General features: G+C 40.4%; 2 protein-coding genes across 4 annotated transcripts; both read right to left on the bottom strand.

Moving 5' to 3' along the window:
- Positions 1 to 622: 622 nt before the first annotated feature.
- Positions 623 to 8,211, bottom strand: cfap52 (cilia and flagella associated protein 52). Of its 3 annotated transcripts, none has more exons than XM_028973512.1 (14): positions 8,075 to 8,211; positions 7,705 to 7,904; positions 7,492 to 7,628; positions 7,262 to 7,390; positions 7,089 to 7,188; positions 6,884 to 7,000; positions 5,507 to 5,607; positions 5,256 to 5,426; positions 4,241 to 4,389; positions 3,992 to 4,137; positions 3,733 to 3,884; positions 3,426 to 3,528; positions 1,418 to 1,529; positions 623 to 845 (listed from the first exon to the last, which is right to left on the bottom strand). In XM_028973512.1, exons 1-14 carry the CDS (start codon positions 8,136 to 8,138, stop codon positions 667 to 669), a joined length of 1,860 nt encoding a protein of 619 aa, XP_028829345.1. In that variant the 5' UTR covers positions 8,139 to 8,211; the 3' UTR covers positions 623 to 666. The 3 variants fall into 3 exon arrangements, with proteins under 3 accessions (XP_028829345.1, XP_028829347.1, XP_028829346.1); XM_028973514.1 differs by having other exon boundaries at positions 7,089 to 7,149; XM_028973513.1 differs by having other exon boundaries at positions 7,726 to 7,904.
- Positions 8,212 to 9,027: 816 nt separating this feature from the next.
- On the bottom strand, positions 9,028 to 14,556 carry LOC114786478 (TBC1 domain family member 24-like). The gene is made up of 7 exons (XM_028973628.1): positions 14,123 to 14,556; positions 11,769 to 12,789; positions 11,512 to 11,667; positions 10,638 to 10,701; positions 10,453 to 10,551; positions 10,109 to 10,367; positions 9,028 to 9,727 (listed from the first exon to the last, which is right to left on the bottom strand). Exons 1-7 carry the CDS (start codon positions 14,514 to 14,516, stop codon positions 9,573 to 9,575), a joined length of 2,148 nt encoding a protein of 715 aa, XP_028829461.1. The 5' UTR covers positions 14,517 to 14,556; the 3' UTR covers positions 9,028 to 9,572.
- Positions 14,557 to 15,130: the final 574 nt, after the last annotated feature.

Here is a 15,130-nt window from a genome sequence, read left to right as displayed (position 1 = left end):
GGGAAAGAGACTATTGTTCTCTGTGCAGCAATACAATGTTCTTCTTCATCTGTAGAGATCATCCATTAGTTTGCAGAGTTGGGAGAGAGCAAAACCCAGTTTTTCTATCACATCTCAACATAAACATTATTCACATTTCCACTTTTTAAATAGAGAATTGTTTTGATCCTTCAGAGTTTCAGAGTTAATGTTGGAAAGTGTTACTGCCAGTTATGTAATGACCAGGGAGAATAAGGACCAATCCTTCAATCACAGTTCATTGTTGCAACAGTCACTCATGTTCAATTTGTACATATTGACTCATACTGTGGGGTAAATAATTATTTCATATACTGTTGATTTTTCAGGTTTTCTCAGTTACAAAGAATGGAGAGATTTGTAAATTTCATCATAGATTCAGCTCAACCGTGAGAGACAAAAAAGAAAAGAAAATCGCATTCTACATATGGGTTTGTTTACATGATGGCAGTATTTATGAATGTTGTGAATAACATGTATGTGTTGTACATGTGTTATATAGCTGTAAAATGAAAAACATTTTTCTATAAAGAACATATGACAACAGAGTGTGCCATGGGGTTAGAAAATGGGATTTGAATGAATTTCAATATGACGACTTAAATAGTTCATTATGTATTTATTACACTGGATGTGGGGTTCTGGTTTCTAACTGGGGGGATGAGGGAATTTCCAACGGAGAACTGCTCCATCAGCACTGGTGCTGATGATGTGTTTGTTGTTGCAGCAGATCTTGATGGCAGTGATGCTACCACTGTGGCCGGTGCCAATGTTACTCACTGTGCCCTTCATGTAGTTCCACACTTTCAACAGCTTCTCATCGCCACCTATTGCAGAACACACAGCTCTAAACCATGTCATGCAGATCATTGTTGAGACTCAGCTATTAGTTGCCTAGTAGTAGCCTAGTGGGTAACACAATCACCGATCAACCAGAAGACCCAGGTTCAAATCCCACTTACTACCATTGTGTCCCTGAGCAAGACACCTAATCCTAAATTGCTCCAGGGGGGGACTGTCCCTGTAACTACTGATTGATAAATGCTGTAAATGTAAGATATTATAATCTCTAAAAACTGAAGACCTCACAGGTCTAGTGGCCTGCTGTCATATTTTAGCTCCACACATAGTGGAGCACTTTTCCAAATTTAGTCAGTACTACAATTTAAAATGTTAATTTCATATTTTATAAGCAATTGATGTTCCAATTTTAACAGCATGGCTTAATTTCTAAAGAGCAGAGCAACAAACTGAACTGCACTAACCATGCTTTTTTATGATGGATGTCCAGAGTTTGTGTAAACCTCATGAACTGGCTATACTGGTTTTGCAGCATAGCTGTGTCTTTTATTTTGTTTTTTCATAAAACCCTTTCCTTATGCAAATGAAACAAACTCACCCGTGACAAAATGGTTGCCATCATGTGAGACATGCATCCCATTTATAGCCCCGGACAGAGACCCCTCCAACTCTATAATGGCGCTGCCATCATACACCTCCCAATATCCAATCTGTCAATAAAAGTACAAATATCACACCAGATCTTACTGTAAACCGATTTTGATTTTGCTATTGCTATTTAAGGGCATTGTGGGATTTTTTGCAGTGTCAACAACAGATCCCAATCTGGGGACATCTTTTCCATTTGGTGGTTGATGACACTAATAGCAATAGTAAAACAAAAGAGTTTTGCTTTGTAGAATAAGCAATAAAGGATGGTTACCAGGGAGTGGATAAACTGGAAAGTTTTAAACATTCTGAAGCGCTATAGAGACCAACGAACAATTAAAGGGAAGATGATTACACACGAACACACACACGAAGATCAAACTCAAATGACTACAGAATGCAACATTTCAAATAGAATTTGAGGGAACAGGACTGAGAAAGACCACATCTCTTGCTCACTTGCCAACCCTGTCCTTCTTTTGGCCATACAACAGAAAGTAGCAATATGTTCTGCAGGGGCAATGTGGTCTGATGATCTGAATCTCTACACTAAATAAATAAAAAAAAAACATAGTGTGGGTCAATTAAATAATTTCCAAAAAACATGAGACATTGTGTCTAAGAATCATGTCTGTATCCCATCCAGCCTATGTTAATGTACCACCACACGTTTGGGAGATTAGGGTCCGGAGTTTGGTGATGATTCTTATTATCATAAGACTTTGCAATGATCTTTAAACAGAATAGAAGACAATTATTTTTACTAATTCTGGCTAAGGATATGAGCAATATTATGACTCTGAAACTCCTTTTATGCTGAATATGCTGAATACACCTTAATGCTGAATGACTTAGGCAGACATGAGCGAGACATGATGTCACAGATGTGCTCAATTCCCTTCCTTCGCTAGGCCAGAAAGCATAGGAACTGAGAAGTGGTCTGTGGTCACCACCTGCAGATCCATGCCTTTATTGGGGATGTCTTGCTAATTGACTATAATTTTTGCCTGTTGTCTATTCCATTTGCACAAGAGCATATGCAATTGATTGTCAATCATGGTTGACCAACAGTTTGATTTTACAGTGTGATTGACTTGGAGTTACATTGTGTTGTTGAAGTGTTCTCTTTAGGTTTTTTGAGCAGTTTGACAAGATGTAAATATCTGATCTAGAAATATTATGTTACCTGCCTGAAATGACTATTTGTTTCATATTCACTGTGTGTTTGCTGATATTGTAACTATACAACATCTACTCTTCCTTGTGTAATTTGCCTTTGCAGTTGAAAGTGCTGTTGCCGAATTTCCCACTCTACGGGTGTACGAGTTGGTGTGACAAATAGCCACCTTCACACCTTCTCTTCTATAGCACAAACAGTGGAGGTGATGAAGGCGAGGGGAGAGACAGCACTTAAGTAAACAGTCAGGCGGCCACATCCTGCAGTGAGCAGATGGTAAATCTGGCAACGCCACAGGTAAGAATTACATGGTTGCACCATGCTGACTGGGTGTCTGGACTGTCGGAAATTGCTCTTTTTAGCTGTTTTCTATTATTCCCCTTCTTGCTCTCAACCAGTAGCAGCATCTGGTCAGGAAAACATATCATGGAAGATCTATGGTGATGATCATTTGAATTTTAGTTCTGCATTTTAACACTGAGAAAACACATTCTGCAGGCAATTTTCTGGACTTTGTAGATTAGTAGATTCTTTTTTTTATTTCGTGTTCTCTATCAAGGGTGGTAGTAGCCTAGTGGGTAACAGACGTGCCTGTCAATTAGACGACCACAACTCCCAGGTTCAAACCCCACTTACTACCATTGTGTCCCTGAGCAAGTCCCTGTATCTACTGATCCCTGTTGTGGACACTGGTGCTGGTTACCAATGTCCCAGATTAGTCTAGACCATAGCCTCATTGCTGTGATCTATGATCTGTTTCACACACTCTAATTTGCCATACCTTTCTGTCAGTGCCACAGGTGATGATCTGAAATTCCTCTGGATGGTAGCAGACACCTCTAAACAGAGTATTTGCCAGGACCATTTGATTCCTCACAAATCGCCTGAGGTTTAAGGTAAAAGGAGTCAACAAGTATAAAAATGTCAGAGTAGACATGGCCTGGTACTGAGTAATGCAATAGTTAGTAATGCAATAGTTGCAGATTAGGTGAAAATAGCAACATTATGTATAATGTTATATATAATGTATTTTCTTGCCATTGAAATGGAGGTATAAATATGTAGACACATGTAGAGGAGAAACTCACACCAGATCCCATATGATGCATGCTCCATCTGAGCTGGCGGTGACGCACTCCTTATCATTGCTTTTAATTTTGATGGCATTTACCGAGGCTTTGTGCTCCTTCATGGTCTCAACAAGTCTGTAGGAGCGCTGCAGAATTTCCCAGACACGGATCTGAAGGAGTAACAATGAGAGCTTTCATTTAAAACATCCTCTTTTCAAGTATAGAATTATACTTGAAAGTATATTCTAGAAGTATAGTAGAGCATTTAAAATCTCACCTGTCCCTCTCCTCCCCCACTGATGATTCTCCTGCAGTCCCTAGTGCCGGCGATGGCTGTCACCCCCATGCTGTGGGCGTTGTGGATGATAAGTATCAGACGTCCCGTCTCCGGGGTAAAAATACGAATTTTCCCATCATTCCAGGCTGAGACAGACAGGAAACAGGACACAGACAGGAAACAGGACACATTACTATAGTCCCATCAGTGGTGACATTCAGGTTCCTCAACACACTGATGCATGCTTACCACTGAAGATGCTCCTGCCATCCTGCATGAAGTCTAGCGCATTGCAGGTCATGTTGGGTACAGTTATGCGCAGAAGCTCTTTGGACGTGTCTGTGTACCACACCCTGATGTCACCCTTGGAACAGGTGGCAAAGAGTTCTGAAGACCCGCTGCACAGAAGAAAAATCAGACGAATGTGTTCTGCTGTTTAAAGATGCAGCAGGCCCATAAACAGCAGCAGAACCAGAATACTGTTTGACATCCAAACCCTGTCCATCAGTTATGGTGTATCATTATTACCCTGCTTGTAAAAATTAACACGTTTTTTATTTTTTATATTAAAGTATCTGAATATAAACAATATTAAAAATCTAATAAATAAAGTTTATCTCATGGCTTTTCATATGGCAACTCCATAAACTATTTTATTGTTAGTTTGCACCATTTGTATTTATTCTTTTTCTAAATAATTTCATGTAATAAATTGTTCTTTATACATTTAGAACTTACTGTCCTCCTGCCTTCAAACCTATTTCTTTGTACTGCACACGTCTACATATGAAAACTAAAATGGAGCTTTAAAATGTGTGATATGTAGAAGGCAGAAGCTTCCCTCTAGTGGAAGCACAGAGGAATGACAACTTGGCCAAAAAGTGAAAGATGGACAAGCTGGAAGGATATGATTCAGCAGAACATACTGGGAAACCAGACATCATCATTTGGGTTGCACATCATGCTTGTGGTCATTGAGACATTACCACACCATAGCGTGACATCTCCTTTTGGCTAAACCTCTTCTAGCAGATATCAAGGACTATATAACGTCCCTCATTCAAGGAGTGTCCAGGCCCAGACCCACTTAAATATTATCAAATATTTCCACAGGTGGTGAAAAAGCTCTAGGTCAAAACCAATTCTGCTTGTGGTGTTTTGTATTGAGGCTCAATATCATAGAGTACTTAAAGCTCTAGAAGCAAGGACACTTTAACATATTTCTAGAGTTCAGTTCCATTTTAAATTGTACTTTTCCTCTCACAAGGGAAATGCCACATCCTGCACAGCGCTGTTGTGGTTGGTGGAGATAAGATCAGGTTCAAAGTCCGTGTAGCTGAAACGGTAAATCTGTGCTGCATCTGTTCCCACGAAAAACTGGTGACCCTCACCACGCAGCGCAATGGAGGTCACCCCTCCCTCAAGCTCCACCTTTCTGCAACAGAGATAGACAGTTTTGGTCAATATCTAAAGCTGAATAAGATTAAATTCTTGAGATTTGTGCTGAGAGCTCACTTGATGGTCTTAAAATTAACACCCGAGCACAGGGTGAACATGCCACCACCTGAGCCAACCAGGATGTCTCCAGTCTTCAGCACCTTGATGCTGCTCACACCCTGGTTGGAAAAAACACAACACACCACAAACATGGAAACACACTGTCAGTTTTTTTTTTACAAAAATTTTTTCAAAGCTATGTAAAACAGAAAGAACAAAAATTAATTCTCTCTGTGCTAGTATTACAGCACATCATATGTTCAGTGGAGAATTAAGTGTTTATCTCTGTTTATCACTGTGAAATTTTCTTTCCGATTACTGTGACCTGCAGCATGGAGAGCATTTCTTTAATCCAGCTCCTGAAAGAAGGCAGCTTGTCTGATTTCAAAAGCAGAAGAATAAGTCTTCTGGCCATGAATGAGGCAAATGCTACAGACATAGCTTGGGGTGTGGTAAGAATCTGCAGGGGGACTCAAAAATGTATATATATGGAGTAGGTTTAATTGTTTGATTACATGGAAATGATAAGGCTGTGATATTATTACAGAAACTGTACAAGAATTTGGCAGTTCCAGAACATTTGAGCTAGCCCTTGATGACACCATGCTGATGTTTGAGTGCATTTTTGCAATTTTGTCTGCTGAGTGGTGTAGACTGGATCACGCATGGTCCAATACAAACAGAAATATTGAAAGTTTCTTGGCATTGTTGCCAGCTCCCCCAGGTAAATATGTTTAGCTCTTGTTCATATGACCCTGTTTTGTCCCATGAAGGTGAATTAATTATTTGAATCAAAGTGTAAAACAAATTGGGGAATATTGTAAGGTTCTTTGCAATGTTTCACATCGCATGAGTGTTCCTTCAGAAATAGATCTTTCGTAAAGATCAAGGCATTATTGTGGTATGTTTGAAATGGTAAAGGTGTGGAATAGTTCAGTGGTGGCCTAGTGGGTAGGGAAGTGAACCCATAATTGGAAGGTTGCTGGTTCAAATCCAAAACAGCAAAGGTGCCATTGTCCACCCATGATGCTGGGTACCTTGCATGGCTGCCCACTGCTCCCTCAGATGATGGGTTAAAAGGAGAGGACACATTCTGTTCTGTGTGCTTTCCCATGTTTGCTGCTCAATAGTAGTACAATATTATTTTTTGGATGCACTTATTCACATTCATAAACTGGTAGAGCCTTTATGCTCTAACATTTTACATGAATTTGAAGTTAAGGGTTCAGACATAGAACACATAGATGGTGGGCAAAGACACACCCACCATATCCCATAATGCAATATTCAGCTAAAACTGCAACTTACCACATAGTTTCATAAACTCAAAAAAACAAACAAACCACACATCAGAAGCATGAAACCTCTTCATTGCCTCTGGATGTCTCCACCTACCTTGCTGAATTTCTGTTTGATCGGCCCACAGCTGTTCAACAGCTTGGTCTTGGGATTTACTTTAAGAATGTCCCCGCTGGTTGTTCCACAGAAGAAGAAACTGTCATCTTCAGAGATCTTTAAAAGAAAAAGCAACAGTAACAGGAGGGAGCTGTCCGTCGTCACACCACATACTTCATGCGTGGTCCAGGAACACTCCACTCACCGCAATGCAGTTCACCGTTCTCTTCAGTTGACCTGTTTGGCAGTCAGTGGGACGGATTTTCCTGTTGGAAAGATCCAGTTCCCAGACTCGCATGTTTCCACTTCAGAGAAGCAGAGGAATCTGAGTCCACTTTCTGTCCCAAAACAGCAGCTCCACGTGTTTACCAAACTTACCAGCCAGCGGAGATGAAGATGCTGTCACTCTGGTTGGAGTAAGCTATGGTGTAGCAGTGACCTGTACTGTGGGCTGAAGCTGGGCTTCCACAGATGGCCTCTCGACTCTCTACGTTCCACACGATGATGCTGAAAATGCAAAAAGGCTTCATGAGTCCCACCTCTATCACTGAAGATCAGTATCATCATGAAGAACCAGGAGGATTATTACATACTAACAACCATTTTACCTTCCATCATCTTGGCCTCCAAGAGACACAAGGTATTTGTCATTGGGGGAGAACACTAGAGCTTCCACCTTTGCTTTGTGAAGCTGCAGACGGGCATATATCTCCTTCTTGGCATAATCCCATATGATGATGTCAGCCTAGAAATACTGGGAATTAGTTGGAAACGCAACGATAGGCAGATGAATTCCTTGTAATGCACTTAGCCTTATTTACATTGAAGCCCATGAAATTGACCTGCCCCGAGGCGATGTAGTGGCCAGTCCTGGACACGGTCACACAGGACACATTGTTAGTGTGGCCATGCATGAACATCTGCTGGCCGCTCTTGATGTTCTTCACAATGACCGTGCAGCCCAGGGGGTAAATGAGGGATTCTCGGTCAGGGTGAACTCTGAGCCCGGAAGATACCCCTCCTTAAAACAAATTTTAAAAGTTTCTCTGAAATCTTAATATGACAACATATGACAATATGTTGTATTTCACACAATTCAAAAGAGTAAAAAATTATTATTTTTATTTTTATTTTTACAGTTATAATTATTTTTTATTTATGTTGAACGACTCGAAGTCTTTGATTATTTACCATTGAATCCAATTACGGCCTCCAGTTCCAGGTTTCTGACGTGTTCAGGATCGGTCGCCATCATCAAAATCGTCAACCTACCGCAACCGACGTTTGCCTCAAATGCCGCTTCTATCAGCGCGTGAGTCGGCTAAGACAGTTTTTCTGTTTGCCCGCGTTGCCTGGCGACACGTCTTACGTCAGAGTAAAAAAAACAAAAAAAAAACAGCAAAGACAGAAACAATTCTATTCTTCAATATTTATTCAAACCTATAAGAAAAACAAAAATGTTTTATCCACCTGGACAGAGTTTTAAAAATGTGTTTGCGTTTTTGTCACACTTGTATATTTCAGTACTGCACTTTTAATTGAAGTATTACACCCTGCACTTTAATCTTTAATCTCTTACTACCTTGCACTATGCTGCTGTGTTATGGTCATCATATATGATCATCATATAGTCATCATATCACTACTGCTACCATTATTGTCATAGCATATCATATACCACATACACTCATTGCTGCTACTTGTCTGCCTGGTTTGGGGTGGTAGTAGCCTAGTGGGTAACACACTCGCCTATGAACCAGAAGACCCAGGTTCAAATCCCACTTACTACCATTGTGTCCCTGAGCAAGACACTTAACCCTAAGTTGACTTAACCCTGAAACTACTGATTGTAAGTCGCTCTGGATAAGGGCGTCTGATAAATGCAGTAAATGTAAATGTAAATGTAAATATAAAGGGTTTGTCTAGTTTTTCTCCACCTGCACTATTTTATGGGTCAATATTCAATATACACAATGTCCCTTGTCATGTTTTTGTGTTGTGTGTTATTCCATTTGCACTGTGTGTTTTTGCACACTCTCCAAAGCTTTGCGATCTCTTCTCTCTGTGTATATAGTGAGATGACAATAAAGCGGACTTTGACTTTGATATTGAAACATTTATTGATTTATTCACAAGTTTGTCTATAAAAATACAGTATCAGAATAGTAAGGGGGACTGAAGAACAGTGTCCTCCATGGGGGTAATAAAAATAAGAAAACAAATCGATGAATTATATTACTTCAATGCAGAGTATTTTTACCCATTTCCAGAAAGCTCAAATTTCATTACCTGAACCAGTTTATCTCTATTTAGCAATTCTAAAACTGGCATCATCAGGCTATCATCTCATGACATTTAGAAGAAAACACAACAGTTTGTGTTCAATGAAATATACATTATATACAATAAAGTCATTTTATATAATCACAGCCACAATCTCCATGTGCTTCTGGATAGAGAGGAGGAATAAACCAGTGATTTATACAAGATTTTTTAAATTACTCGTTTAAAACATAAATGACCAAATATTCCCTAATTGCATTCTTAATCAAGACATATTAATATTAGAATGACATCTTTTGTTTAATAATATGTGTCTAAAAATTTAAAGAAGGATGAATGGGTATTAAGCTTGATTAATTATGAAATAATTCATATGTAAAAATGAAGTTATGATAAAAAAAAACATTTAGTATTCTTTAGAATTGTCCAGCCCCCACACCTCCAGAGCCTGGATCCTGAAAAGGCCCTTGCATAATGGGGGGCTTTCAAACATTCCACAGTGTTTTGTATGTCCAGTCATTAAATCAGCCTGAATGTGGAGTGCAGGACCCCCATTTCCCCCTGTAGGGAAGAATAGATAGTTAGCTCAACATTTGGAATTGCATTTTGTCTCATTTCTTTACAATATGGTGGATATGTGTAAGATTTATATATATTAGCAGAGGTAGACATTTCAAGATAATACAAATATTCTCAGTCTGGGATTAGGTCCTGAAGTGAGAAGTGTACCCATTATTGGTTTGCTTGGATTCCTACTTTCTTTTCTTGAAATGTCCACCTTTATGTACCACATGCTTCCAATTACTTGGGTGTAATAGTTAGGTTCTTAATCTGCTTCTTTCTTGGTATCATATACCCTTCTGGACTGTAATTTGTTGCATTTGTTTGTCCATGGATGTTGAGTTGTAACTAAAGTATTGTGTCACATTGACTTCAAATTACCAATGACCAGTTTCTCCTCATCCCCACCCATGAACATGCACCACTGGGCACCAGAAGGAGAACTGAAGGGCACTGCTTGATACTGGGTTTCCTGGGCACTTCCTGCTAGGCAGTCATTGCCCAAAAGAGGACACGAGATGTTGGAAGCTGAAAGGTGTAATAAAGAGCTGCTTTGCTGGCCCTTGTAGGGATGGCTCTGGTTCAGTGCTCCTGAGATGTGAACCACGGCCCGCTGGTACCGCTCCATACCTGGTCTCAGCTGGATGAAAGACAATGCTTCAGATCCTTCTATTTGAATACATGTCAGTTTACACAATTTTGCATTTTAGCTCTTTGTAACTCACTGTGAAAACAAAGCATTCTCCTGTGCCAAAGAACATTAACCCATCACTGACATGGCTCTTCCTCCCTGACCAGTCAGAGGATAAGAAAGCACCACAGACCTGGCAAGTCAAACATCCTACATGTTAAAATCCACATGCTTACTGAGGCAGCAAATCATAGCAATAGTATTACATTCAGTGCTCACCTCTTCATCAGCAGTTTTCAAAAGCAGTACAGTGGGCTCATGCCCATCTACGTGGGAATAGAACCTTTAGATGGAAAGATTAAAATCATATGGGCAGACAAGTAGGTAGAAAGCAGTGTACAAACCAGTGAACACTATAAAGAAAATTCAGCAATTTAGTCAAGCAGAGCTGTTTCAGCTGCCCTTTGTAAAATATGAAGACTCATCACTGTCATGGAGTCAATGATATTCAAGCCCTGCTTACTACCATTTTGTCCCAGAACTAGAAATTTCCATGAAATTTGACATCACTGAATTCTTGGTTAAGCAAAGGTACATTTCCAAAAACATAACTACTAATTACATGAACATATTTTAAAGTTGTTACATAGTCCAAGGAACTAAATGGATCCAGCTACTGGCACTTTCAGACTGAATATATATAGGAACAGAGTATTAGGAGTTAGGAAGAGATTTCCAAAAGATAATTTGTCCTTAGGGTTGTCTATTTACCCTGCCAATAATTTGGATTTGAAGCAGGGCCGGCACATGGCATAAGCAATATAAGCAAATGCTAAGGGTGGCATACATCCAGGAGGTGCCACAGAAGGAGGAAGAAAAGAAAACATTCCACTATTCTTAAATCTAGTTGCAATTAATGTGTCTTAATATCAAAAGAACAAGAATGACTTTACCTGCTTAGCAAAGTCTATTAAGTACTGGTGTACCCCATCCAACTGGATTGTTGGATAATTGGCTGGATTTGTAGGATGCACCACTCATCTAGTTCCTACTGGAGCTACAGTCTATGAGACAGTGCTATTTTGTAGACTATTTGCATTTTTTTCTTATGAAACAACAACAGTTGAATCATAATGATCAGTATAACACTTACATGTTCAAACTTCTGCCATGTTGGTTGGTACTGAAGAGTTTTCTAGGACTAAACAGAGCAAAGCGTTCTGGTATCCAAGCCCAGACTACATTCATCTCGGTCTCTGTCACCACACCGGAGCTGAACGTTGAAAGGTCCATGGTCTGGTACAAATGCCTTCAACAAAAGATTGGGAGGGTAAGGTGTGTGCTTTCACTGATACATTTTATCACATACTTAGCTTCGGTTCATGGCAGGCCTGTGGAAGAGCATCTTACGTCTTCTGGTAAATCCCTCGTTGCAGAAGTGCATCCTTGTTGGCACTAAAGAGGTAGTTAAGTTCCTGGCGTGTGGGAAGTTGAATTTCAAAAGCCTTATTCAGCAGGTTCTCAACTGTGCTATGCCGTGTGACATTCAGGACAAAGCTCTTCATATCCTGTCGAAAGTCATCCACACGCGCGACCCGAGATGCCACTGAGGTCTTGTACAGGCTGAGCAGTGCCAGGGCCACACGGTACAGCACCTTGTATCCCTCCAGCAGGTATAAGTCCAGTACCCTGATCGCATAAGGAAACGGAAGGTCAGCGAAGATCCACATGATCCAGTCAGAGTAGAACTCCACAAGATTCTGATGGGAACTGGCGATGAGCTTACGAATGCCCCGGCAGTATATGTTGGCAAGGTCACCAAAGGTCATGCAGGAGGCTCGGTAGGTGTGGAAGGTCTGGTCAATGTAGCGCTTGTTGGGGTCCTTGTAATTCACCAGGCAGCAGATGCTGTTGAAGCACTGAGTCTCATCCTCACTGAAGTGGAGCAGCAAGGAGACAAGGGCAGGCAGGATGGGACAGAAGCTAACATCAGGCAAGTGCTTGCTGATGGAGAGCAGGATCTTTTTGACTGAGTTCAGCCCTGCCTTGTTCAGGCAGTATCTGGGGATCTCACCGTCTTCCATGAACTCTGGGAAGGGATGTGTGCTAATCTTCTGCTCGCCAAATAGCTGGTTAGTTAAGATGTGGTAGACATCATGGCTGGTCATGTTGGAGTTGCTGCTGATGCCACTAATGATGTGGTAGTAGGCCTTAGCCCTCAGGGTGTGGGGCGTGGCCCAGAACCCTGAGCGACCCATTAACTTGAGATCATTGTGACCACTGGCCAGTATCTTTGCATAGCGGACTGCAGCCTCTGGGTCAATCTTCTCCCATTCCACATACTGGCCATACTTCATTCCAGAACACGAGCTGATCTCCCAGCTATCAGACTCGGAGATGGTCATCATAGGGACGCTCTTACCCCAATTTCCTACAAGACAATGTGTTAAATAATTACTTGATCTCTTTAAAAAATATTAGTTGTAAATCATTTGTCTTTTTATTTTTATCTAAATATATTTTTTGTTATCTATGATCTTCTTCCCTCTCTGACTGCTCCCATAAGGGGTCATCACAGCGGCTCAACTGGTCTAGTTGTCCACACAATCGACACCTCAAATGTTTTTTGCCGTTTGCTCTTCCTGGTGCAACCCTCCACATTGGTTAAAAATCTTTTCAATGAATTAATTACACATTCTAAAGCTTGCTATAAAGTACATTTAAAGTGATTACAGAGAAAATCAAGGTTTTCAAACTTTGATGGGTTTATTTGTCATTTGCTCAGTTATACAATGTCAGAACTTAAGAAACCACATCCCTTGCTGCTTTAGCCCAGAAGCATGTGATCTCCTTTTCCCTGAACCAAATTTCATGTAATGACTGGATCTGATATTTCACCTGCCTCACCAGTGCTCCATGATTTAACGACTCCTGTCCCAACTAACATCTCTACAGTCCAAGCGATTCTGCACACACTGCCTCAGCAGGAGTTACTTCTGCATTTCTGATTGTTGTTGTAGTGTTGTAGTCAAGACCACCTAAATAAAGACCAAGACATTGCTGAGACCAGAAGGTATCAAGACCAAGACACACTTTTAACCCATCAACCTTAGTGAGCAGTGGGCAGCCATGACTGGCGCCCGGGGAGCTGTGGGGCCGGTGCTTTGCACAGTGGCACCTCAGTGGCACCTCAGGATTTTCATACAGAAAGATAACAGGCTGAGCCAATGGAAGGGCTACACAGACTTAGGTTGTGTTATTGACTTCATCCAGGAACAATTACAACAAATGACTTGTATGCATCTCCCCTATGTATATCTGTAAATGGTCCCCACTCAGTGTGTACCTCGCCAGTGTCTATGCCCTCATTTGCGTCTAGTCCCATACTTGTTTATGTCGCCATACCGCTTACTTTGTTTTCATTTAATTAAATTCATTAAATTGTGTAGCGCCTCATGTATTATGACAAACATGCAGTGAAATGTAACCTGGGTTATTTAATAGACCACACATTAAATGTTAATAAAAACATAAACACTACATTAAACCATTAAATCATGGTTTAAGCATTTCAAAAAGATTCACAAGTACAATATAAAAGTCTAAACTTAAGAACAAAAAATATATATAAACAATATGTGTGTGTGTAGTGTGTGTAATGAAAGTGAAGTGATTGTCATTGTGGGTCACAGCAGCACAGCATTAAATTTTAAAATTTAATCAATACTGGTTAGGAACATTTAAACATATTTTTGTTTTCTCACCACTCATTTCTTGGTTGCGATTTCTGGCCGAGTTGGCCTTTGGTCTTTTAGAAGGCGGTCTGTTCATGGCACCATCTCCACTTTTGTTCTTCAGCCCCATGTCATTTTGTAAAAGGGACCGTGCTCTGGGCTTCAGAGCATTGAATCTGCTGAATGTTTCGTCAGTGAAATCCTCTGACGTCTCAAAGCTGTAGAAGGATCGTGAGCGAGGTCTTACATGGCAGCTCTGCTCTGGAAACTTTTTGGCATCCTGAACGTTGTAAAGAGAATGGGAGCGTTGCCTACAGGCTTCCAGCAAGGGTGGGTCAGCATGATTCCTCTCATCTGTTCTCAAGATCTCTCCACTCAGTGTGCCAAAACTGGCAAAATCTGGATTAGATGAAACTCTGATCATATCTGTTTGTCCTCTCTGTTAAAACCAAAGAGGTGTTTTTCTGACCAACACAAATACGTTGGAACTAGCTGTGTCAGACAGTTTTGTTCATGGATGGGCAAAACCATGTCATGTGACACCGGCCAGTGTTTATGCATTGTGTAAGCATGCTGGGCACCTTGCTCTATTTCCCCGAATAATGAATATTCTGTTTCTGGCCTGAGGCATTGACACAGCAAGTGTCACACTGAAGGTGAAAAGTCTAAACATACTGGTTGAAACACTGGTGAAATACTGTGTGTTATTTTACTGAGGAGAAATTCCCCAGCAGGCCAAATGCATTGTACCTGAGAAAATTCATGCATCAAAGTGTATATACAATATCTATATACAATTATTTTAATTTATCTTATCCTTGGTTGAGGACTAAATCCATTCATCCAGTCACACACACTAAATGTTAAACTCAATTTAAAGTATATATTTAGGTAACCTGGGGGGCAGACTGAAAAAAGTAAACACTTAACTTAAAATATTTGTATTAATTTGTCACACCTAATATTTAAGCATTAACATAATGCAAATAAACCAGCTAACAGCAGGTTTGATTGGTTTATTTACATTACGTTAATGGT

Source organism: Denticeps clupeoides, chromosome 3 (assembly GCF_900700375.1).
Source record: "Denticeps clupeoides chromosome 3, fDenClu1.1, whole genome shotgun sequence".
Classification (NCBI taxonomy): domain Eukaryota; kingdom Metazoa; phylum Chordata; class Actinopteri; order Clupeiformes; family Denticipitidae; genus Denticeps; species Denticeps clupeoides.
The sequence above is the reverse complement of the archived record's forward strand: the minus strand, read 5'-3'. Positions and strand labels throughout refer to the sequence as shown.

What these genes read in the sequence shown, in the direction of transcription:
- cfap52 (XM_028973512.1), bottom strand. Translation starts at nt 8,138, where the DNA reads ATGATGGCGACCGATCCTGAACACGTCAGAAACCTGGAACTGGAGGCC. An exon ending in GTTAATTTTAAGACCATCAA is followed by an intron (nt 5,427 to 5,506) that starts GTGAGCTCTCAG and finishes TCTCTGTTGCAG; the next exon opens with AAAGGTGGAGCTTGAGGGAG. An exon ending in CAGGATGTGGCATTTCCCTT is followed by an intron (nt 4,390 to 5,255) that starts GTGAGAGGAAAA and finishes TCTTCTGTGCAG; the next exon opens with CGGGTCTTCAGAACTCTTTG.
- LOC114786478 (XM_028973628.1), bottom strand. Translation starts at nt 14,516, where the DNA reads ATGATCAGAGTTTCATCTAATCCAGATTTTGCCAGTTTTGGCACACTG. An exon ending in CATGGCAGAAGTTTGAACAT is followed by an intron (nt 10,702 to 11,511) that starts GTAAGTGTTATA and finishes TTCCATCTAAAG; the next exon opens with GTTCTATTCCCACGTAGATG. An exon ending in GAGAATGCTTTGTTTTCACA is followed by an intron (nt 10,368 to 10,452) that starts GTGAGTTACAAA and finishes TCTTTCATCCAG; the next exon opens with CTGAGACCAGGTATGGAGCG.